Raw genomic sequence first — 25434 nt, 5'->3', positions numbered from 1 at the left:
CACTCCCCCTTGTTACAACAAAGGGCCTCCTTCCCCCTCCCCAGTCATCCTATAAGTTATGACTGGAGCCTGCAACCTCCCGGCTAGTGCTTTCCTCTTTATGGCATTTGACTACTTTGTATGTGAACAGTATTTGAGCTTCAATTGTCTTGCTCCTGGGAAAATGTCAAGGTTAACACTGAGGGGACACAGACGCTGCAAGGTAATCTTCAGGGTGGAAACTTTTTTTACAAGGCAGGAGGCAGGCCAGGAGCTCTGAGAAAGAGCTGTGGGAATTGATTCCAGCACGTTAAGACCCTACTCTCATTAAGATCAACTGAACTTTAGCTCTTATCTGAGCTGGAGGAAAGAGCTTCAACTGCAGGGCCTCTTGTGTACAAAGCAAAAACCGTGGCGGTGGAGAAAGTGGGTTTTATGCCTGTGTGGTCAGCGGCTTAGAAGTAATTTATGAATGAGTCAGCGCTAACACAGACCCTCATCGGTGAACGCTGACCAGTGGGAGAGCCCTTACACAACTCACACGTAACAGTCCTTTAGAAAGACTTCACACTTTGCTAACCAAAAAGTTAGCAAGAAGCTTCACAGGGCTTTCTCAGAGCCACAGAAATGGTTCCCGAAGCACACAGTCAACTGGCTTATATCTCCTCTCCATTCCTTTCCAGTGAGGAAGAGGAGGCTCGCAGACTTGACTGGGCCCATCATCCCCAAGGTCCGAAGTGGTGTCTAATGTGTGAAGGGGACGACCATGCCTTTGAACTGCACACGTTCTACTGATAATCTGTGCTCTGCAGTGGAAACCAGAAGGCAAAGTGCCGGCACAAAACCCTTTCGTGGTTCAGTTCTTTATGCACTAAGGTTTTTAGGTTAACTAGTGGTTGTAGTTGAAAATTTTATAAACTACGGTTAATGTGAAGTTTTCCTTTAGTCACAGAAGTTCAGTCTGGTTATTATTTAAAAACTAAGAAGACCCCAAACCAACAGATCTTACTGAAGACGTTCTAGCATGGGACTTAAGCCTGGGAGCCCAATTTCAGGGGCCTCACTGCGTGGTGTTTCAGGTGTGTTTAGAATGTGTAACGCACAAACAGCACGCTCTTCCGCATGGCTGAAAAGCATTATAAAATACTTTATTATGAATTTGATCTTAGGCATTTAGTGAACAGATCGTTATTAATCCTCCTTTAAATTTTAAGAACCTCAAGATTAAAGTTGCCCAACTGATCAGTGGGTCAGGAAGCACAATGTTGCCCCCCATGAAAGAGCGATTGAAGGCCACAGAGCTCTGCCATGATTCAAAGAACGTGAGGTTCCTTTTGCTGGATATGAGGAAATGATTGAAAAGCCAGTGAAATTGCAAGTTGCAAAAGCCATCCTTTCTTCACCAATCCCAGGCAGCAAACATTTCCCTGAGTGTTCTTTAGGAACATCTGGGATTTATTTCCCATTTAATATTGGAATCAGAAATAATGTTTTCCTTACTCAGTGTCAACCTCAACGATGTGAAAACCTATGGCCAAATACTTGAAAACACCTTTCTGTATTGCACAGTGGGCCAATGGCTTCTGGGAGGTAAAACAATAGGGAAATTTCTAGTCCATTACGGCCATAGTTAAAGACTTCAACCATGTGTCACATCACCACTGATCTCGTCTGTCAATTAAGCCTCTGAAGGCCAATGGTGAAGAAAATCCAGATATTAAAGAATTAGGAAACCCTGGCCAAACCATCCCAAGACGATTATTCTGTAAATGTAATATTGGTGTTTCTGCCAGATCCCTTTTTCACATCATGTGCATCTCTTGGGACCCAGCAAAAAGGTTAAGCCACAATGCCCTTGTGCCTTTTAATATACCACAGTGCCAGTTAAACTAGCATTTCTGTTGCTCAGGAGTTATTTTCATGAGTGATTCAGCAAATCTTATGACAAAGGACAGCCCAAATAGCTGACGAGCACAGACTAAGCTGCAGAGCACCGAGCGGAGGCTATTGACGAAAAAGGCAAAGTCTTGCACACTGAACTGCGATGATGTGGACGGTACAGGGTAACGAGAGGTGGAGCCAGGGCCTCACCGCTAAGGGAGAGTGTCTGCTGAGGCTGCAGGTGGGCCCAGGAGTGGCACCATGCTGCAGGGATGGCCCTTCCCACTAGGCTTCTCCTTGAAACACAACTGCAGCTGTATTCTGCGTCACTGGAAACTGCGATATAAGATTAAATCTGTTGGTCTCTGGACGGTTGCGTATGTATTTCTTGCGACTAGGGTGACAGGGACACGTGCCTGACGTGTTGGCCAGAAGGCTGGGAAACTACCATGGCAACGCAGAACGACCTCCCTCAAAATGTGTCTTCTGTCCCAAGGTGTTCATCTAAAAACTGCCCAAATGTCAGCGTCCTCGAGCTAATTTGAATCTTCCAAAAAGAATACTTGAAGCTAAGCGTGTGGGTATTGGGGGAAGCAGAGACTATATTAGGGGGGAGCACTCTCACAAAAACCAAATCAGTAAAAAAATGAAGGTGGGCCACATCTTTAAGACCATCTGCTCCATCAGATGAGCTATTAGTTTAGACTAGGGAATGGCAATTTTTTTTCTATAAAGGGCCAGATGGCAAATATTGTCAGTCTTGCACACCACAAGGTCTCTGTTGTAACTTAATTCTGCCATAGATCATGTGTAAATGAATGGGTGTGGCTATTGCAATAAAACTTTATTTACAAAAAAGCAGGAAGCAAGTCAAATGCCATAGTCTGCAGATCCTGACTTAGCCTCTCAGGCTGCCAGAGAGGCGATGAGGTCAGAGGTGGTGGATGGTAGGTGACCTGAGTGGCCTGCTTCCAAGGAGTCCACCTCCAGGGCTATAGCTTTCACGCTTCTGCCACCAGGGTGGACAAGTCTGCTGACAAGCCCAATGACTACTACCAGCCTGCTGCATGGCACAGAGAGGGCATGACCTGGTCACCAGGCTCAAGGCTCTCTCCCCCAGCAGCTTTGGGATCCCACAACAGCTCTTTTTTCTGTGCTCTGGCATCTTCTTCTTTTTTTTTTTAAATATGTATTTATTTTTGAGAGACAGAGCATGAGCTGGGGAGGGGCAGAGAGAGGGAGACACAGAATCCAAAGTAGGCTCCAGGCTCTGAGCTGTCAGCACAGAGCCCAACACGGCTCAAACCCAAAAACTGCAAGATCACGGCCTAAGCCGAAGTCGGACGCTCAACTGAGCCACCCAGGCGCCCCTCTGTCATCTCCTGAGTCAAATGTTTCAGGTAAGTGGGCAGAACCCAACTCCCTCTTTCCTCCCCACACTGAGGTTTAGGTGGCCAACATGGTACCCAGTTTATGATGCTGGCGTTCCCTGTTTCTCTGTTGCCGCCGCTTTGATGTTCTCCAGCGTGTGGTCACTGTGAACCCAGCTCTGTGAAGGCCTAGGGAAATGCTGATGGTGCCACTCGCGTAAGCACGGCCCATCCTCACCAGCGCCAGGCCTTGGCTCTGAGCTGGTGGGGAGTCAGTCACACCTGCTGTGGCAGCTCACTGGGTACGCGTGGCCGTCGGGCTGTACACTCACATTCCTCTTTAAAGCTGCTCTGGGTGGGACTTGAAGCCAGCCTGCTCCCTTTGTCCTGACACGTGACACAACAGGCTGTGAATCCTTGTCGCTGGCAAGCGGGGCAGGTCAAGATGAGCTGGCGGCACTGGGGAGTCGAGCAGAGTTTATATTGGTCCCATGGGGCTCCACAATATGAACATTCTGGGGAAGAGAGAAAAGCCCTAGTTATAAACACACACATATACGCGTGTATACACGTAGACAGGCGCTTCTCCAATTCCTAAATATAACTCTTAGCACATCAGCTAATATATCCTGTTGGGCCTGGGAAGGTTTTAGAAATTTCCCGTCTTCTACCAAAAAATGCTTCTTCACCCCCACTTTTTTTTGGGGGGGGGGGAAGGGGTAGGTTCACCTGGAAATTGTCTTCCCGATTCCAACATTCGGTGACTCACTTTCTTCTTTTTCCCACTTAGAAAACAGGTAATATTGTTTCTCTCTTTATTCCAAAGCTGGCCAACTACCCCTTGGTTCAATGGTCTTTTTCCCTTTTTAGGTCATTCCCTTTATCGTGGGAAACAACACACATGAGTACAGATGATCCCACATCTATATTCAGCTTCTTCCCACCTCTCTATCCATGGCCCTGCTCCCCAGGCCTGAGGTTCTGCTGCTGTTGCCAGTGGACACCTGACCACTTGATTCCTAAAACCCCCATTATCTATTTTCTCAGCCTGTTTTTCCCTGCTGACTTCCTGTTACCATGAACAACATCACCATTCTTCAAGTGTCCTTAACTAGTTTATCTAAGCCACCTTCGGGCCTTCTCTCTTGCCTTCACACTCACATGCAAGTACCCATCATATCCTGCCAACGTTTCCTCAGTAACATTCCTCAAATCCACTATTTCTACTTACTTATAATTTATACTCCATCTAGCTCCAAAACAGATCTCAAGTAGCTTTCAATAAGACACACAAATATAAAAGACTGTTAAAATTAATAAAAAGATCAAGAAGAAAGGGGAGAGGACAACCACACTCAAATCTTATTCATTATCTGAGTGCTAATTCAGTCCCCGATCACAGGAGTTCTAGCAAATTACGACAGTCACTAGGGTTGTCTGCCCATGACCTTTCCGGTTCAAGATAATGGCATCCGGGGGCACGAGCCCCCCGGTGTTAATCTTAAGGATTATTTCCATCCTCCTTTTACTGACTGTCCTCATTGGGTACCACACATCGGTGAGGACTCAAAACTACAGTCAAACCACAGGCTTCCTGAGCTCACACCTTCCTGTGGCCACCCCTGCCTTGGCTGTGGGTTCAGCTCCTACCTCGGAATGCCCCACCCACCACTCAAAAGTACCTCACCTACCACATGTGTCTATAGACCATCTAAAATGGAGGTTCTTTAAATAAAATACATAGTATTACAAGGAAACGAATTATACAGAAATATAAAATACCAAAACATCTTCAAAAATCTGTATAGTAAGATATTAACACATGAAATAAGACAGTGGGGGCCTAATACTTCCATTTTGAGACAATGACGAACATAAATGCTATTTGGGGAGGTCTGCAGCCACTATAATATATGAAAATACTGTGGTTTCTGTTGATGACAGAGTCACTGGTGTATCTAATATTACTGATTTGTTGCTTACATTACAGTCAAGGAAAGTGCTACGTGTAGTGTGGGGTTGCAAAAATAAAGATATAATTATTTTCCCATCCAAATTCACAGAACCCCTGAATTTTATATCTCATCTCCTGGTGAAGACCCTTGATTCAGCCTATTTAGTTCAACCCCCAGCATGCAGGCAAAGCAAGTGGCACCACCCCTAATGTAAAGGACTTGCCTAACCAGTAAACAGGAAGTCAAGATGGCAGTACAGGCCTCCTGATTCCTGGTCCAGGGTTCTGTCTGCTCCACTACTGCATCTCCAACTCTAATGGGAAATGGTCATACTACATTACTTCTTCTCCCTATTTTCTTCTTCACGTAACCAGTACTGGCCTGCCTTCCAGAATGCTTCATACAGAGTATGCCTGACCATCAATTTAGGTTCCAGCCTGTGCCAACCTACCTGACACTATATCACTGTTGTAGGATAAGGCATAACGCTCATCAAAAACAAACAACTTCCCTTTGTAGAAACCATCAGGAAACTCCTCCAGGTACTTGTGGATGCCACCCTTGAGCTGGAACACTTCCTTGCATACTCCCTATGTGAGGAAAAACAAGAAGAAATTTGAGGAGACAGAGACGAGTAAGAAGCTCCACAGGAGACTGGCAGGTGATGACAGCAGTCAGGGCCTTCCACTAGATCCTGGGAAGCCCGGCTATTTTTGCTGTCCCCTAAATATAGAAGGACACCTGTCGGGACATGTAATGTGAATTTGCTCTTCTCAGGATCAAGCATAAGGATTAGGAAAAGGGAGATGTTCACTGATCTTTCCCTTTTGTACCTGATGAGTGTCTAAGACTGTTAAGTGCTTTCCACATCTTGAGATTTAAGAACTTCAGATCTTGTCCTTACAAACTCTATTCTGGAACCATACAAGGGAAAAATAAATCCCTGGCTGGTTGAGGGTGACAGAGGGAATGAAGGTGGGGAGTGGAAGGCTCACTACATGCTGTTGGTAGAACCTTCTTCATCTCCACACCTACAGTGACTCCAAGGGTGTTAACTCACCTTGGCTTTGAGGTAGGCTGAACCCCGCTCACAACGGATACCCCCAGTGCAATACATCAGCACCTTCTTCTCTCTGAAAAGTTCTAGATTTTTGTCAATGTAGCTAGGGAAGTAACTGAATTTCCTGATGTCTGGGGCTAAACAGCCCTGGAATCGCCCCTACAACATAGGAGAAGCAGAAGGAAAATTATCAGAAAAACATACCTGGTAAGAACAAAGGTTCTTTCTGTGTCAGCCCCACTCAGAGCCCCCCTTTGGAAGGCACCACTTACTAGCTACTGTTTCTCACCTACACTCTGACCTTTCAACTTCAAGATCTGGAACTCAGAAATAAGCCTGGTGGGCTATTGGTCACCTTACCAGAGTCCTCAGAAAACTGGAAAGGCTGCCCAAAGCAAACTGTAGGATCCTTGACCTATATCAAGGGGAGGCACATGGGAGCCAAAAAGTACATTATGTGCCAAGATGTCTTTTAATTCCTACTTTCTTAGACTTTCTCACCAGATCCTGAGTTCAAAGGCTAGGGTTTTCTCTGAAGCTGCTAGCAGTCAGGGGAGATCTATGTGACTTGGGCACAGGCAGGCATAAACAGCAGCACCTCGGGAAACATGCCATGATGTGGGTAGGGGAAGGCCTACCATTTCACTGAACTCAATTCTGGTTCTACTTACTATTTTGCTTTCATAGAAGTTTCTGCAGTCCAGGAGGATAGTATCACTTTGTTCTTCATTTGTCTGAGACAAAAACTTTTCTACTTCTTTATGAAATTCACCTGGAGATAAATGGACTCCTAAAACCAAACCAAAAATCTACTTAAAACAAGACAAAAACAAAACTCAAAACCCAACACAATTGGCCCACCCTGATAACTCACATGTTATTCCGTTTCCTTCCACCCAAACCTTTATTCATAATTGCAATTATATCTCAAAATAACACTACTTGATGAACATAGTGAAATAGTTTAGTAACTCCAGATATCCTCCTTTTCCTTCCTCCAAAGATAAGTGGTATGGAGACCTGGAGGTTTAGAAATGATTAGTCAAAGAATTTTCCATTCTCTTGGTCTAACCCAGTGATAAAAGCCAGACAGTGGGGATCTAAATTGCTAAGTGGGTTTGCTGGTCCATTATACGGCCAATGTTCTATTTTCACTGTATGTGGAGGAGCCTGGGCATGTATGTGCTTGACTATAGGCTTCTGACTATAACAAAGGTGAGCCCAAGTTCAAGGCTAAGAATCTTGACAGGCAGCTACGAGTATACATTTGTGGAATAAAGTGGGCTACTCTTCAAAAATACAAAAGGGTAAGAAGAATGTGTGTAAGTCTGTGTGCATGAGGAAAAGAGAGGGTGGGAAGGGCTGACAGCAGCAGTGACACATAAGAAAGCAGGGCAGGAGACAGAAAAGGAGGGAAGAGCTAAAGCATGCAGGAGAGAAAGGAGATGAAGAAAATAAGTAAAATCCAAGGAGACTAAAAAGAGAGAACCTCGGTCTGGTGGGGCCCTCTGCCTTCTTGACTCTCCAGAACAGAAATATTCCTGTATCTTAGGGGGTCCAGACATCCCCTGATTGTGAGGACTTTGGGGGAATTTGGCAGCACAGACTAACCACACCTTACAGACAGGGACTCTGGGAATGGCAGTCACCACACCTGGTGGATCCTGATGGCACCATGGGAGCCTCAGTCTGTTTAAGGGTGAACCCCAACAACCACCCGAAACTGCTAAGTACTCAGGTGGGGCTAGAGGCCCCCAGGCATGGCCAAGGAATCTGGATTCCTACCTGCCGAACCTAAGGCTATGAGAATGTAATGAAGCCAGAATTGATTTTTTATTATCAAGTGATTACAGGTCACCAAAACGGGGGTGAAAGGGAGCTTCACAACTGTGATGAGAAGCACGGAAATCTGCTACGACTTCTACGACTTCGACTTCCTCCCTGCTGCTGCTCTACTGGCCGTGCGAAGGCCTGACTGGCCAGGGACTCCGATGGACATGTTTAAAAGAGATGCCTTCAAACAGCATGGCCCAAATGAAAGCACAGCACTGCCTGGAGCCGGAGCCCACTCTCCCCTGACCTCCCAACAACGTCCTGTAGCACCAAGAAAGAGCTCCTTACTCATCCCACTAAGGTAGGGACATGGTGCACACATGGCCCTTTTGGGCCCTTCTCTCTTCATGCATGAGTCTCTTTCCCTCATGCTGTATCCTACTCCTATTTCCCTCTGACTTAACCCTTAGCATTCTTTTAAATACCTCCATATTAGAAAGCGAATGCAGACAACCAGACCTTTGTGCTTCCTGATGAAACAGGACAATGCTACCTATCAGGCAGTCTTGGGGGAAAAAAAGGAAAGAAAGAAAAAAGGAAATCAAATCTGAATCTGACCAAGTCTCTAGATCTGAGGCATGTAACAGAGGCATGTGGCTAGATCCCCACTAGCCACATGGGGATATCGGGGCTTTGAAAGGTAGCCTGAGATGTGCTATAATAAGAGTGACATAGATCTAGGATTTCAAGTACTTAGTAAGCAAAAAAAGGTAAAAGATCTATCTCATTAGTAATTTTTTACATTCATTACACATTGAAGTATTTTGGCTACACTGCATTAAAGCCTATTTATTAAAATGAATTTCACTTGTTTCCTTTTACTTTTAAAATGTGGTGACTAAAAAAAACACCATAAAATTACCTATGTGCTTCACATTAGTTCTATTAGACAGCACTGTTCTATCAATCTATAGGAAAATAGAGGACAGAGGAGATACAGTCAGCTTTAGCCAGATGGTGGGAAACTACAGACAAAATGACCCGGTTCCTTCAAAAAAACAAACTGCATGGGGAAAAAAAACAAAGATGGAGGCAAATGTGCAAGCTAAAAGAGACTTAAAGGGACATAGGGATCCACCACAATGAGTGGACCTTACTTGAATCTTAACAGAAACGAACTTGAAAAATTATGCGATCACCACAGGTACAATTTCTTCAAATACACCAACATGCAATTCTGGAAAACAGCAAGCCCCTTTTCTTTGCTGGTCTAGCCAATTTTAAGAACTAGCCAGATATTTGATAATATTAAGGAATTACTATAAAAAAGGTTTTATTTAGATGTAATAATGGTTTTACAGTTATTTATTTAAAAAAATTTTATCTTTTAGAGGTCTCTACTGAAATATTTATAAATGAAATGACATTGGGATTCCCTTCAAAATAATCCAGGATGGGGCAAGGGGGCAGGGTATAGAAGAAAGGTGGCAATGAGTCAGTAATTGCTGAAGCTGTATGACAGGTACATGGGAGTTCACTATACTATTTTCTCTACTTTTTTTAATGTTCGATCATTTTCATAGTAAAAAGCAAAACAAAAACAAAAACCCACCAAATAAATGTCTTTCAACCATCTATGGTAACAATAGGGAGGAAGGGGAAGAGAACATTCTAGAGCACCTGCAAACCAACTGCTTTGGATTTGAAAGCCACTTGCTTCCTGAAGCAGAAAGCCTGTTATTCAGTTGATGAACTATTTGCAAATAATAATTACACTCTTCCCAGATTGCTATCTTTGGAAAGAAAAAATAAGTTCTTGCCAAACCGTCATCAAGAAGAATAAGACGGGGCATTCTAATGGCTGAGTCTTCAATTACCATAGTACCAAAGAGAAGACCAATTTAAGCGCTGGATGACCCACACGCTAGCTACCCTACAGCTGTTTTTTTTTTTTTTTTTTTTTTTAAGCATAATTAATATACAGTGTCATATTAGCTTCAGGTGTACAATATAGTGATTCAACAATTCGATACATTTCTCAGTGCTCATCAAGATAAGTGTACTCTTAATCCCCTTTATCTATTTCATCCATCTCCTGCCCACCTTCCCTCTGGCAAGCACCAATTTGCTATCTAAGACTCTGTTTTTTGTCTCTTTTTTCTTCGTTTTGTTTCTTACATTCTATACCCCCAAAGCCATTTTAAAGAGTGGATTGCTGATCAGAGTGTCTAATTTCCACATGTGTTTCTATATTAAGTTTTGTCCCTGTGAAGAAGAACAAAAATTTTCTTCTAAAAGCAAGCATACCAGGCTTCTTGTAGGAGATCTTATTGGGACTGATCCCCATGGGCACAATTTCTTCAAATACACCAACACGCAATTCTGGAAAACAGCAAGCCCCTCCTTTGCTGGTCTAGCCAATAAGAAACAAAACAGAATACAGTCTTACTCTCCCATCTCCAGAAATAAGCCAAGTGCCAAATACAAGAATTATATCTGTTTTGTAATAATAGCTGAAGTCTTAAGAAACTTCAAAGTAAGAATTAATGTTTTAATGGGAAGGGAGTTTAGGGCCTAAAATGTTTCAGATAATTCACCTCTAATAAATATTTATTGCATACCTTCCATGAACTGAAATGTTAAATTGCAAAGGTGTTTCTATGGCTATAAGCATTTAACTATAAAACCAAAATAATTTCAGCATGTAAGATTACATCCTAGCTTTTGCTCTGGAGGAGCGACACCTCTCTCCTACCATCACCAGCACTAACACTAGTAAGGTAGTCCCCACCACCTTTATCACCTACTGTGACAAAGCATAAGGTCACTCAAAGGAGCTCAGGTCGCTCAAACAAAGGAGCTCAGCCATGAGAGCAACAGCTTTGTCCCCCATGTGGTATGAAGTACTGATCTTGTAATTCCAGGTTGACTAAAAAGTAGTGATGCCCTGAAACAGCCAGGTGGTCCCTCAAGCGAGCAAACACATCTAAGTTTTAGAGTTAGACTGTGCAAACTGTAATGTCCTTATTCGATAAGAAAGGAGATTAAGGGCATTCACTTGCCCCAGATCACATGGCGACTACACAAAGAAGTGGGATGAGCATGCTCCTTTGACTGCACTGCCTCGCAACCTAATGGGGAAAAAGGCTGCTTACTTCTCCACACTGATCTCCGCTTCAGAGCCTAGAGAGGGAAGAGGCACTGAGGCAGAAGCAAATGGCTCAAAATCCATTTTATTTTCAATTTCTCTTACCTTAAAATCATCCTTACACATATAATCCTTAAACAATGGGCAGGAAAGCATGGCTTCCACATAGAGTCTGGTGGCCAGTTTGCTTCCACCAACTGTCCCATTGATTCCTTCTGTAGCAATTCGAACCTGGGACACAAGACGGTGAGAGAAAGGGAATGCAGCCTGTTCTTAGCTTAGTTTAAATCTTCCCGGGGCAGAATAGGCTTGTGTGTGTCAGTGAGTTTAAGGGGAAAAGCAGAGACACAACAAAAGTGTTACCACACAAAGATACTTGTAGTTTTCTAAAATGGCACTGCCCACAGTTTAGATGAGGTACTCAATAGATGTGCGCTGAAGAAGAGAATGCAATGAGTGAAACTTCTGGAAAGCCCCATTTGCTACAAAGCTCCAGTTGTCCAATGCCCAAAGAAATAAATTTTGAGCTTAACCTAAATCCAGGTCAGAAGATCTGAGATCAAGACTCATCTTTGCCACTTACTTGCTTTGTGGCCCTGAGAAAATTAACTTACTTCTCTGGACCTCAATTTCTTCATCTTCATAAAAAGGAGGTAAGAGAGAAGCAACAATGGAAGAGAACTGCTGAGGAGATATTTCCCAAGTCCAAAAACACAGAGCACGGCTGAGAGCTAGGAGGGCATGTGAGTACACCCCTGCACACTGCTGCAAACCCACCCACTGGAACACAAGGTCCACAAGGGGTGCGTGTCTGTTTTGTCCATGCTGCATCGCCGGTGCTTAGAACAGTGCCTGCCAAGTAGGTACTCAATTCACATTTGTTGAACAAATGGATGTGTATCCATATCTGAGGCTTTTTGGCTTCTCAAACACTGTATTCTCTTTAAAATGCTTCGCTGGTTAGGGGACATTCGAACCTGGATTCAGGCCCCTGCCTTAAGAGGCAATGCTCTGCGGATGCTGCCAAGTTAATTGTCTTGGAACTACAGAACCCTTCGGATGAGTTTAAGGATGCATCATCTTTAGAAGGAGCTGAGCTCTCTGGAGAAAAGCGCTAGAGAGAACATAGACCACTCTAGTATCATGGCACTCTACGGAGAGAGAGGTCATTTAATTCGAGGTCCTAGACTGTTACTACCATTTAGAGAACAATGATACCTACCAATGCATGAGAATTTGAAAAATTTACAAGGCTGCCCTTTTTCAGGCCCCAGAGGAAATACTGTCACCTCCCTCGATCCAGTTCTTTAGGGCATGTATATAAATGGGATTCATTTCATAAGCCAATGCCAACTCACTAGTAGTGGCTAGCCAGAGTTCCATGATGAGCATTCTGGATCCTTGACAAAGAGAATTACAATCCGCTAAAACCTGCTCTGGGCATGGGAGAGGAAAGCAGAAAGAATATGCCATCTCTGCTGTATAGACCACTATCCCCACAATCAACTTATACTTTTTCAAGGGTCTACATAGAAAATAGAGCTGAACCAGTGGAAGTGTCACAAAATTTACTCTAAAACTATTTCTGACCATGGCAGATAAAGTACATACATCTACGTAACTGTCTTTAGGGTAGACTAGTAGATTCTTTCCTATGTTCTTTTAATCTCAAAACCCAAATAAAAGACAAGGACACCTAATCCCTGTAAAGCTGGGGCAGAGCAATCTGTTGAGCAATCCAAACTCACGCACTAGACTTCCAATCCCTAAGGCTCCAGAAAAACCTGTGAAGTAGCTCCTTGGTGAGGAGAGCCTTATATCTCAGGAATGGAGAGCAACAGTTAGTATTTATTGGGCACCTACTATGATATAGGAGCTTTATAAGCCTGAAAGGTACATACCATAATCCCCATCTGACAGAAAAGGAGACAGCGGCTCAGAGAAATCAAGTAACTTGCCCAAAGACACAGAGTCAGCAGGTGGTAGATTTGAGATTCAAACCAGATATTCCAAATCATGTAATTTTTCCCTTCCAAAGCCTCCATTGTGTCCCTTCAAATTTCTTGAGGCAGTAAGGAGTTTATAGCAATAGGAATCAGAAGCTTCTTTCTCGAATTTTCAACTTGTCTTCTTTCCCTACCTAAATGGTAATACTCTACCACATCCCCCAAAAGCAGAAAACTACCTCAGTAAACTGGGCACGTATCATTGAAGCCTAAAGATTTTAGACTCAGAGCCAGGCAGGTGCTGCCACCTTGTGGATAGGGACCCTCACTGCTAGTTCACTTCAGGCTGGGCCAAGAGTAAAAATCTGCCCCCCAAACAAGGAAAGAGATTGACTTCACATTTTGTACATTCAGGTTCACTGTGAGAACATCCATCTTCCAAGGTGTTCTCAAACAGAGGTGATAATAAATGTATTCATTCCACAAATATTTACTAAAGATTTTACTACATGCCAGGAACTGTGCTAGGAATTAGGGATCTAGCAGTTAAAAAAGAGTTCCTGCCCTCTTTGAGTTTACAGACTAAGGGCAATCACAGATATTAAGATAAAAATTACAAACTGACAAATGCTATGAAAAATAACTACAAGATGCTATGTGAGGGTGTACTGGGAAAAATGAATTTAGATTGAAGGTCGAGAAAAGTCTCTTTGAGGAACTATCATTGAAACTGAGAACTGAAGATTGAGTAAAAATTTTGCAAGAGAAACTGGGTGTGGGAGAGTCCCTTGAAGACAGTTTGCCTGGAAAAAGGCCCAAAGAAGCAAAAAACCTTTGTGGGCTCCAGAAAAACCTGAAAGACCATGTCACTGGAGTATAAGGAGTGAAGAATGACATCAGATAGGCAGAAAAGTTAGGAAGGGGCTAAATCATGCAGGAACCTAAGGGTATATCAAGGATTTGGGTTTTACTCGAAAAGCACTAGACGGCCACTGAGAGATTTTGAGGAGAGCACAGCTGTGTTTTATTTACTTTTTAAGACGATGCAGGCTGCAGTGTGGAGAATGGATTAAATGGCAGGCAAGGACAGAAGAACAAGAGTAGATTAAAGGCTACCTCGGGGTGCTTGGGTGGCTCAGCCGGTTAAGGGTCAGACTCTTGATTTAGGCTCAGGTCATAATCTCATGGTTTGTGAGATGAAGCCCCAAGGCGGGCTCTGTGTTGACAATGCAGAGCCTGCTTGAGATTCTCTCTCTCCCTGTCTCTCTGCCCCTCCCTTGCTGATGCTTTCTTTCTCTTTCTCTCTCTCTCTCCCCGCCCCACCCCCCCCGCTCAAAATAAATTAAATAAACATTTTTTTTTAAATTAAAATTAAAAAAAGCTCCTGAAATGGATAAGAGAGGGTGGGGCATGGTCTAAGGTGGTCGAAGGGAGGACAGAAATGAATGGACACAAGGGATATTTTAGAGGTAGAAATGGCAGGATGTGACAATGAACTGAATGAGGTAAAGGAAGCTTTTGGCACCATCTGTTAGAAAACATCAGTGTGGAAAATATCAATGATCAAACAACTGCCTGGGGACTTAAAACATGTGTGGGAAAGATTAGGCTTATGATTGTACAATGTCATAACCTGAGGGGATCTCAGAGGGAATTTTAGTTCCTTTTGAGTTTTAAAAACACATTATCTGTTGGGGAACCTGGGTGGCTCAGTCAGTTGAGCCTCTGACTCAGCTCAGGTCATGACCTCACGATTCGTGAGTTCAAGCCCCACATTGGGCTCATTCCTGTTGGCATAGAGCCTGCTTCAGATCTTCTGTCCCCCTCTCTCTCTGCTCCTTCCCTGCTTGCACTTTCCCTCTCAAAAATAAATACATCTTCAAAAAATATGTAAAATAATATATTATCTGTCTCTGTCTCTAGTTTTATCTATATACATGTGTATGTGTGTGCACGTATATGTATATGCATATATAAGTCTACGTCTATATATGTGTGTATACATGTAATCATAAAGAACGTTTCAGAAAATAACAAAAACCATCCACAATCTTATCACGCAGACATAATCATGATTAACATCTGGGTATCTATTACCTTCCATCTTTATATACAAACACTTGTGGTTCTATTACAAACATATATTCATTTCTTTATTCAACGCTCCCCAAATATTTACTGTAATGCTATGCACCAAGCCCTGTTCTAGCACTAAGAATACATCAATTAAGACAAAGTTCCTATCCTCATGAAGCTTTTATTAGGGAGACAGATTGTAACAAATTAAACAAGGCTTATACTTTCAGACATAACAAATTCTTTGAAATTCTCTGAGCAGAAGGTGACAGAAAGTGACAAGGTTTAGAGAGAGGACTACTTTGGATCAGAGTTCTGAGGAGGTTAAGATGTGTGCAGAGATCTGCAGTGGGGAATGAGCCAAGTGACGATCTAGCGGGAAAGCATCCTAGAGGGAAGGGAGCAGCAAATGTCAATACCACAAAATGGTAAAAGACCCTGGCATGTTCTAGAAAAATCAAGAAGCAACTTGGAATCATACCTATATTTATAGTTCTATGAAATTTTTTTCCAGCTAACATATCAAGAACATTTCCTAATGCCAGGGGTCAGCAAATTGTATCTGCTTCTGCATACGGTTTTATCGGAACACAGCCATTTCACATCTTGTACCTATTGTTTAAGGTTGTTTTCATGTTACAGTAGCACGCTTGAGTAGGTGTTGTTTGTTCATTGGTTTGTTTGTTTAGAAAACACATATAGGCTTAAAGATCAACAAATTCAATTTTAGGCACTTCTTGAGTACAGACTATAGGAATTTTCTGGCAAGGAATGGCCTATCTAGCAGGAAAGATCATAAAGATTTAAACTTTAGTTCTTAAACAATATACAATGGCTAGACAACTGAAAAGAAATATTGCATAATTAATCCAACTGTATCCTGTTATAATTTCATCACAATTCCACACACAGTTTTAGGGTTTAATAGAAGCAAGAGTGAGTAGGTTTTGGGCAAAGCCTAAAATACTTACTATTTTGCTTTGTAAGGAAAAGTCTGCTGATTCTTAGTCTATACCATTAAACAGTCATAAAATGCCATGTTAATAACTGTTTAGCGGTCTACTTAAAAGCCTAGCAGGATTTCGCAGAACCTAACAGGGAATCCTTTTTGTCGTGAGCATAACCTCTGTAGTGCAAACTGGAGACAAGAAGAGTCCCGTGAAGGGTGCGGTGTTACCTTGCCTGTGAGGCGCAGGTGCTGGCACAGAGCCGTCTGCCAGGCACAGACCCAGGGGGGATCCCCCAGGTCACAGTAGCAGTAATAAAGTAGAACCTCTCCTTCATCACTGCCCTGGCCCCTAGAAGAAGAAAACCACAGGGAGAAGATTTGAGTCACTGGCATAAGGCAGCCACAATTCACAAAGTAGACCCAGGCAGTATCAGAGGGCAGGCCGCGATGGACCAACTTGTGCCGAACTTTCTCCTACTGTTGTTGGCCTGAGAGAAGCAGCAACTCCGGTCAGTATTTGCTCTGAAGAAAACGTTATCTGCACCCAACTTACTTTACAAAAAGTAAGTTTACTTTGATTTCCTCATTTAGTCATCATACTCATGAGACAGGAATCAATAACCCATTTTACAGAAATGTCTGGCTTATCCTCTAAGACAGGGTCATATCTGTTTTTGAATCTCTCATCGTACAAAAAGGTTTCACTTCCATTTTTTCATGTAATCTTCTTAACCATGAGAAGGACTATTATTATCCCCACTTTACAGGTGAGTAAACCAAGGCCGATTCCTTCCAGGTGAGAAAGTGACAGAGTGACAGTCAAGACTTGAACAGTCTTCTGACACTAGAATCCATACTCTTTCTACTGCATTGTGCTGTCTCCTACTAACTAGGCATGGGAGCTGGGTGGGTCTCCTATCATCTCTGAGACTGATTTCCTCATCTCTAAAACTGGAGAAGTGAAATAAACTGCATTTCCCAAAGTGTGCTCTGAAGCTGTTCTATGAAATCCCATTTTGGAGAAACCTTGCAGACAACATCTCTCTGAGAATCTCAGGAAAGCCCCTTACCTACTGAAGGCTCTGAAAGGTCCTGCAATAAAAAACATTTTAACCTAGTGCTTCCCAAACCTATCTGTCTTTAGCACCTCTTTTCAACACCTGTTATCATCCTTCAGAGCTGGTGTTGCATAGAACAGATTCCAGAGAATGCTATGGTAGATGACAATTGAGGTCCCATCCAGCTCTGGAATCTGACACCCTCATCAATACCCTCATCATACTGCAGGGCCTACTCTCTTCTGAAACCTTGTCTATTTTAGAGCCTGTTTTCCTTCCTCTAAACTACTGTAACAAATTATCTGCACCACATAATTTAACTGATAGTTAAGTAGCCTGTCTCATATCCTCTGCTAAATGTTTCATGTATCCTTGTTTTTTGTTTCTCCCCCTAGAGAGCAAATTCCTTGAGGCACAGGGCCATACAGAAGCAAAGAGGCCGTATTTGTATGCTTGTATGCCACTTTATAGTTCAGCTATTACCATCATTTTGTATAATTCATATAGCAACACTGTGAGGTAAACAGGGCAGGCACCGATATTACTATTTTAGAGGTGACGACATATAAAGAATTTTAGTGACTAGCTCAACTCTGAGCCCAAGTTCAATTCTCTTTCTCCTTCTCTTGATAAACAAGAGGTATTTGGCACTGAATAGTAATGACAAAAGTATATTAAATTTGGACATTTTCTATTCACCAAATAGTTCAGGAATTGCTTAAAATCAGAAATTTGTCCTCCGGAATTCTGTAATATAATTTTGTGAGTTTTGCAAAGGTAGGATCTAAACTTCTAATCCTGTGCCCCAGTTCTAAAAGTTAACATTCTTTCTGGGGCGCGCCTGGGGAGCTCAGTTGGTTGAGCATCTGACTTCGGTTCAGGTCATGATCTCACAGTCTGTGAGTTCAAGCCCCGTGTCGGGCTCTGTGCTAACAGCTCAAACCTGGAGCCTGCTTCGCATTCTGTGTCTCCCTCTCTCTCTGCCCCACCCCACTCGCACTCTGCCTCTTTCTCTCTCTCAAAAATAAATAAACATTAAAAAAAAATTTTTTTTTAAGTTAACATCCTTTCTAAAACATGATCAACTGAGAAAACCATATTTGGTAACAAAATATGCTTTGTAAGCTCTGACACTCAAGGTAGAGGAATCATTAACATTTCTGAGCCTTCCAACTTATCTCTGAAAATACTAACACAATTTTCTGTTCATCACCTCTCCTCAGAAAAGGTAAGATGTATCCTTCCATGAAACCTAGTGAACGCTGCCAGCTACATGGGTATATATCACTGCTCCCATAATACAGAGTATGTGGCTATCAGCCTGGCTTAGACCCATAGAGAAATCCTGTGCCTTAAGGATCTTGCCATTTTAGTAGATAGGCAGTGGTATCTCATTGTGGCTGGAAAAACTGGTGAAATTAAACCAAAAGTACAGAATGGAATTCTTACCTTATCAGCTCATCAGGGCTAAAGCAGCTTACATCAGGGAGCCAAGCGGACACTTCCCTGTTACAGGTCAAGTACCCTTTTAGAGGGTTCCTATCATCTGCAGGCTTAAGGCTCTTTGAGGTGTTCAGTGTCACAGCTAGCTGCTTTAACACGGAAGCAGTCTGGCGGCAGATCTCATCAGCATGTTGTGTTGCCACATGTCTATGGATGCCGATCCGGTCTTTGAACAGCTGTTGACAACATTTCCACCATTTTTCTTTACATTCAAAAGGATGTGCAGGAACTTCTTTGGTTTTGACAAAAAGGGCAAATGCCTGCAATTACATTGCAAATATTCCACGATTAACCTTAGGTGTAAGGCTGGCAGAAGTCTCAGTGAATCGCTGACATCATCCGTCCACATGGGTTTCTAGGTGTATGTCCCAGTTTTTTTTAGAAGAACTTCTTAAGAGAGTTAGTTTTACTTTAAATTTATGTCTCTATCTAAAATTTGCTAGGGACTGTTCTTAAAGGAAGAACCTGAATTTCAGATGAATATTAGTACAACATTACAAACAACATTATCAGTCATATCTAAAAAGAAAACGGTCAAGGCAATTATGGAATGTATTTACTATAGAATATCGAGCAGGTAGTTTTAAGTTATATGAGAAAATATTTATGATATAATGTTAAATGAAAAACAATGGAAAAAATTTGCTTATACAATGTAACCTCAACATTTAAAAATTACACTGAAAAAGATTGGAAAGAAATGTTCCAAAATGTTTTGATTTTTTGGAAAATAATTTTGTTGTTTTTATAAAAAATTATTTATATTTATTAAGACTATTAAACAGAAAGCTATGGGTATGCCATAATTCTCTTAACCAATTCCTAACTAATGGACATTTGTTTCCAAACTTTGCAATTAGGGCAAGTGGGTGATGCAAATAAGCAATGCTGAGTAAGCATTCCATGCATACATTTTTACACCTCTTTAAACATCTAATTTAAATAAATATCTAAAATAAAACAGAGCCCGACACAAGGCTCAAATCCATGGACGGTGAGATCATGACCTGAGCCGAAGTTGGATGCTTAACCGACTAAGCCACCCAGGCACCCCACGTATTTACATCTATTGCCTATTTTTCTACTGTGGCATGGATTTTCTGTTTTGTAAGCAGTTTTAGTGACCTTTTATTGATCATAGTTATCACAAATCTGTTTCCTAGCTTGTCATTTGTTCTTTAGTTCTGTGGTATTTTCGATGTACAAATAGAGGCTAAATGGGATCTATGATTATCAGCCTCTCAACAACTGTTCCCTCCTAGTCTAATGGGAAGGGAGATACGTGTGTGTGTGTGTGTGTGTGTGTGTGTGTGTGTGTGTGCAATGCATTTGGAGACTACTGTAAAGCATCCAAAAACAAGCAATCTGAACATCGATAACAGACACAAAGCGCCACTGTGGGGCCATCCTCTAGCTGTACACAACTGTATCTGGACTGTCTCAGACCAAAGTACCAGGAAGGGTAGCCTGAAATTACACCGCAGGGCATTTTTAGCCTCTTTTGCAGTGAATCCTTCCAGATAGGCAAACAAAAAAAACAAAAGAGATAGCACGTATGTCAACATATGTGCTTCTTTGTATTAAACTTTGATTTTCAAATCCTATCTGGTCTTTTAAGGCCTTGTGAACAAGGCATTGAGGACCCATCTGCAGTTAGAGCCCCTGTGGGATCTGTTCAAGAGGGAGAATCAGGCCAGAGCCAGGATGGCAGCTCAGAGGTGGGTGAAGCCTACAGGAAGGCAGGCCCTGGGAGGCCCAGCTTGGCAGGGTGGGTATACTGATTCCATACAGAAGAATATGCAACTAAGGAAATACACTGGGACTAATAAGAGCCAAGTTTCTCACCAAACCTCCTCAAATAGGGAAGTTATAAATATGGGAAAGGGAGAGTTAAGAAAAACTCTTGTGATGCTTGAATGAAAGTGAAGTGCTGGTATGAGCTCATGGTGTAATATTGGGATGGCAGTAAATATAGAAGTATAGGTATGGTACATGTAGACATTTATGCATTCATCTGCATATTTTCCTAGCTTCACACACCAGAGGTCCTGGGAGAAGTAACATTTAGTAGCAATGAGTTTGCTGAGCCTCCAGGTTGTGATTTTTCATTAGAAGCAACCAGAGCTCCTTGAAGAAATGTCTGGTTCCAGGAATGGGGCAGTGAAAATACAAGATGAGTCTGGAACATCTTGTTGAGTCAGAAAGTAAAGAAATGCTCAAAGAATGATGGGAGCAAGTCAAAAGGACATAGATACTAGCTTAAAAGGGCCCCCAGCCAAATCTGAGATGATCTGAGCATCGCAATAAATCATGACACAGTGGACTATCACCCAACAAATAAAATGTAAACCTACAGTCCACATGGATACAAACAAATTGGGAGAAAAGAAGGCTCTTCCTTACAGCAAAATGCCAAGTAGTAAATCTAGAAGGAATGAAGCAATTAGAAAATCACCCTTTAGCACCCATCACAGTAACAATTGATTAAGCAAAGAAACACCAATGAATCTAAAATTAGTACATGACAGTTGGATAAGGAATAGGATAGGTACACAGTCTCAAAGTATTCCCCCTCCCCCCTCAAATACTGACTTCTTAAAAGGGAAAAAAGAATAAGTTTATAACAGAGAAATCTGACAGTCACTCCCTTAATCAAGTAACCAAAGTTAACACCACCAGTAATGGGACAAATTGCCATTGTGAACCACCTGATAGACTGTCACCAGATAAACACAGCATTTCTTGTGGGATAGTTTTGTTAATAAAAGCTCTAACCTGAATCTAATCATAAGGAAACATGAGTGAAGATCAAATAAAGAGATATTCTACAAAATAACTCATGTAATCTTTAAAAATGTCATGGTCACGATTTCAGGGGAAAAATGAGAAAGTGTTCCAGAATGAAGAATATATAAGATGTGACAGCTCAATGCAACACCCTGGAATGGATCTATAAAGCCATTTGGGACAACTGATGAAACATGAATGGAGCTTGTGTGCAAAGGGGATATGAGGGTCCTCTGTACAATTCTTTCCTCTAAGTCTGAAATTTTTGTAAGATAGTATTTGAAAAAACCTTTCTGTACCCTTTGGGTTTCATTTTCAAGGACATCCGTGTGAGATGAGAACGGAGGGGTGACGGATGAGAAGTTATAAGTAGGGACATCTATCCTTCATTGACATGAAGCCAACGAAAGCTAACTGTGGAAGGAAGAAGGACAGCAGACTGGAGGTAAGAAAACTAAGTCTCAGTTGCATGTCCTCTGGTCGTTTTCCTTCCTCTGACCTTCAGCAGGAGTTTGAGTCAACGATCTCTGAAAAAAGGATAAATGGCATAGAAGAGCAGCATATCAGTATCACCTCTCATTATAATCCAATCCCAACTGTCCTTAGTAAGCTTGCATCCATCCTGGGCTGTTGTGTCCCTTCTCCTAACCAAAAGAACTCAGCCAGCTAGATCAGATCAGGAGTCTTAGATGGCAGCTGCCATCTGCCTGTCTGTTCTCCGTATGACAAGGTCTCCTGGGATCCTGGGATCCTTCCCCTAACTCTAGGTGGAAAAAGGAATTCAGCCCATCTTTCTAGAATCTGCCCTCAAGTACTCAACCATAAGTGTTCCACAACCACACCTTACCTATGATTCTTCTTCTCCTGGCACTGACTTAAGATCACTAATTAATGACCCTAACTATACCTTGCCTTGAGCATGGCAGCAGCCTTGTGTCTCACTAGCCCTCTGTTCCCTGGAGGACAGCCCTGATGAGCTACTAATAGATGCATCTGAACTAACTATACATATGTGATCCTGAAGCATACACGGCAATGCTGCAGTCTTACCTTTTTCTTGGCAAATGAGTATTTCTTTTTCGTACTGACATCCAACTCGGCTTTAAGACTGCTACTGGGATTGATAAGCCTTGTGTCTTTTAAATCTAAGTCTGAAAATCTTAAAACACAGGCCTCCAGGTCCTCTCCTTGGTTGGGTGAAGTAAAAGAAGGCATCTGGTTTGGTTGCAGTAGTGGGACAGATTCCTTTCAGTTAACTATCTCCTAGGAAGCAAGGGAAAAATGACAATTTCGGTCGTTGGTTACTACTTGAAGTAAACTTGAAGCTACTCAATCAATCAGGCAAATGAGCATGGGCCCAGCAACCCAAGCCATCCATCCATTCACTCACTTATTCAATAAATATTTATTTAGCACCTACTCTATGCCAGGCACTGTTCTAGACAATAGGAATAGAGCAGTGAAAGAAATGGAAAAAGTCTCTGCTTTCTTGGAGTTTACATTCCAGTAGGGAGAGACAGAAAGTAAACAAACGATTAAATTTAAAAAGTCAGATAGGAGGGGCCTCTAGGTGGCTCAGTCAGTTAAGCATCTGACTCTTGATTCTGGCTCAAGTCATGATCTCAGGGTTATGAGATGGAGCCTCACGTCCGGCTCTGTGCTGAGCATGGAGCCTGAGAGTCTCTCTCTCCCTCTTCTTCTGCCTCTCCCCACTACCCCCTTAAAAAAACAGATAGGAAAACAGTCACGAAAACAAAAGCCAGGGTAAGGAGTTAGGAGTGATGGAGGGGCTCTTTAAAACAAAGACTAGGTAAAGTCTTTCTGAGGCAGTGGCATTTGAGCAGAAACCTAAATTAGGGGGCAAGCCCCGCAAACATTTAAGGTACATTATACCCGAAAAGCACCAGCTACAACCAAAATCAACCAAACTGTGTACTAGACTTCAATTCCAAACATTTTGTCCTTTTATATCCTTTAATTTTAGAGCTGTCCAAATTCTATTCCTTAGAAGAAATAACAACCAAGAAAGCCCCATTTTAATAAACAGAAGAAATATAAAATATAAAAATCACTCCTGTGGCCAAATCTTGTCAAAATGGACATACTACCAACTACCAGTCAAGCCACCATAATTTCTTCCTTTCTTTTTAAATTTTTTTAAAGTTTACTTTTTGAGAGAGAGAGAGAGAGAGAGAGAGCACAAGCAGTGAGGGAGACACAGAATCTGAAGCAGGCTCCAGGCTCTGAGCTGTCAGCATAGAGCCCCACACAGGGCTTGAACTCACGAACTGTGAGATCATGACTTGAGCTGAAGTCCAACGCTTAATCTACTGAGCCACCCAGGCGCCCCAAGCCACCGTGATTTCTTGACCGAATTATTGCAGTAGCTTAACTGCCCACCTCCTCAGTAAGGTAACTAAACAGCAGTCCAAAGGCTTCTCAACATACTCTAATAAAGTCCAAAATCCATCCAAAGCCCCTCTCACCGCCTCTCATCTCATCTACTACAATCCCTTTGATCACTCCTCTGATTGCACTATGTTTGTTCATTACGAAATGGATCCCCAGCACCAAGAAAACAAGGGTTTTCCTTTGTTCACCTCTGCATCATTGGCATGTAGAACACTGCCTGGCATATAGGAGATGCTAAATGTCAACAAACACAATTTATTTGTTGAACGAAATAAAACAGTGATTGGGTAGCCAGGGAAGGCTTCACTCAGGACTTGACGTTTGAGCTAAGACATAAATCACAAGGATCATCCATGCAGATTTAGGAGCAGAGTCTTCAGGCAAAGGAAATAGTATAAATTCCTAAAGTGGAAACAAGCTTACCTTATTAGAGAAACAGGAAGAAAGAATGGATGGAGTATAGTGATGAGAGAGCACAACCCTTTGGGTCAGAGTATAGAGTTTGCAATGCAAAGTAACTGGAGAATTGTAAACAAAGGAGTAACGTGGACTGATTCAGGATTTGTCTTCAAAGTAGAGGTGGCAAGGTTTACAGATAGATTGTTATGCAGGAAATGAAGGAAAAGAAGGACCCAAGAATGACTCTTACCTACATTTTTGAATTAAGTAGATGGTGCCATTCACTGAAATGGTTAAGACTGACAGAGGAATGGGTTAGGACAGAAGAGTCAAACAAGGCAATCAGATGAGTAGGTGCGGTGCTCATCGGAGACGTCAGGGCAGGGGACGCTCACATACACGTATATGGGTACCCAATAACCAATGAAAAAATTACTAGAGCAATCACCCGTTCCTTCCTGAACAACAACCGAGAAGGGCGAGGGGTAAGATGACCGCCCGAGGGTAACCCGGCGGCCGTAGGTTCCGGCTCTGGCGGGTCTTCCAGTCCCACGGACCGCAAGCGCGGCGCCGCCCTCCGCCCCCAGCCCGGCCCCACCCCGCGCGCCGGGCCAGGGAGATCGCTCCGCCCAGCTTTCCCCGTCGAGGCAAAGGCCCGGAAGTGGGGGTAAAAAGAGCACTCACCCGCCAGTCCTGGTTCTTTCTTACATCTTTCTTCATCGAATCTGCTCCGCCTAGGAATCGTCACTGAGCACCGTCCAAGAACCTCCACCAGCCCCCTCCTGGAGTTTACGAAGGAAGGCACACTGGAGACCTGCCCTCGCCCCGGAAGTCTTCGAGGCTGTTAGCGAAAGGGCCGCCGGGAAGACTCTGCGAGGCCCCAGGGAGGGTCTGAAGTTAAGGCGGGGATTCCAGGGTGTTTTGTGGACCGGCTTGGCTTGCGGCCGGCGGCCTCAGGCTGGCTAAAGAGGCGGTGCTTTCCGCGTGGCCCCGGAAGGACTTAAAGCGAAAGGCGGGAGAAGGAAGCCGCCGAGAGGCGGAGGAAGCCCGAGGGGGCGGTTGCGTGTAGACCGGACGCCCTCGGCCTAGTGAGCTCCCAGGCACCGGCTCTCTCGCACCTGAGCCCGTCAGGCCCACG

At 42.9% G+C, this 25434-nt stretch overlaps 2 protein-coding genes across 5 annotated transcripts in view; one reads left to right on the top strand and one right to left on the bottom strand.

Annotated features, from left to right (window-relative positions):
• The window catches only part of TMOD1 (tropomodulin 1), an 86776-nt gene extending 84546 nt beyond the window's left edge, over positions 1-2230 (top strand). The window contains exon 10 of the mRNA XM_058694836.1: positions 663-2230. Coding sequence (XP_058550819.1) covers positions 663-727 — 65 coding nt within the window. The 3' untranslated portion in view covers positions 728-2230. The remainder of the gene's footprint in view (positions 1-662) is intronic.
• TSTD2 (thiosulfate sulfurtransferase like domain containing 2) lies at positions 1107-25117 on the bottom strand. 4 transcript variants are annotated; one of them, XM_058694833.1, is made up of 11 exons: positions 24981-25092; positions 24547-24595; positions 22536-22748; positions 18645-18958; positions 16366-16486; positions 11272-11397; positions 10326-10431; positions 6917-7035; positions 6246-6404; positions 5637-5775; positions 1107-3745 (listed from the first exon to the last, which is right to left on the bottom strand). In XM_058694833.1, the coding sequence occupies exons 3-11, from the start codon at positions 22698-22700 to the stop codon at positions 3507-3509; spliced, it is 1488 nt and encodes a 495-aa protein (XP_058550816.1). In that variant the 5' UTR covers positions 22701-22748; positions 24547-24595; positions 24981-25092; the 3' UTR covers positions 1107-3506. The 4 variants fall into 4 exon arrangements, with proteins under 4 accessions (XP_058550816.1, XP_058550817.1, XP_058550815.1 ...); XM_058694834.1 differs by having other exon boundaries at positions 24551-24595; XM_058694832.1 differs by lacking the exon at positions 24547-24595 and having other exon boundaries at positions 24981-25117.
• Between the last annotated feature and the right edge of the window lie 317 nt (positions 25118-25434).

This window comes from Neofelis nebulosa, chromosome 12, assembly GCF_028018385.1.
Source record: "Neofelis nebulosa isolate mNeoNeb1 chromosome 12, mNeoNeb1.pri, whole genome shotgun sequence".
Classification (NCBI taxonomy): domain Eukaryota; kingdom Metazoa; phylum Chordata; class Mammalia; order Carnivora; family Felidae; genus Neofelis; species Neofelis nebulosa.
This window is presented reverse-complemented; position numbering and strand designations above follow the sequence as displayed.

What these genes read in the sequence shown, in the direction of transcription:
- TSTD2 (XM_058694832.1), bottom strand. Translation starts at nt 22,700, where the DNA reads ATGCCTTCTTTTACTTCACCCAACCAAGGAGAGGACCTGGAGGCCTGT. An exon ending in ACCTGCGCCTCACAGGCAAG is followed by an intron (nt 11,398 to 16,365) that starts GTAACACCGCAC and finishes CTTGTGTCCCAG; the next exon opens with GTTCGAATTGCTACAGAAGG. An exon ending in CAGCCTACCTCAAAGCCAAG is followed by an intron (nt 5,776 to 6,245) that starts GTGAGTTAACAC and finishes TTCCTCACATAG; the next exon opens with GGAGTATGCAAGGAAGTGTT.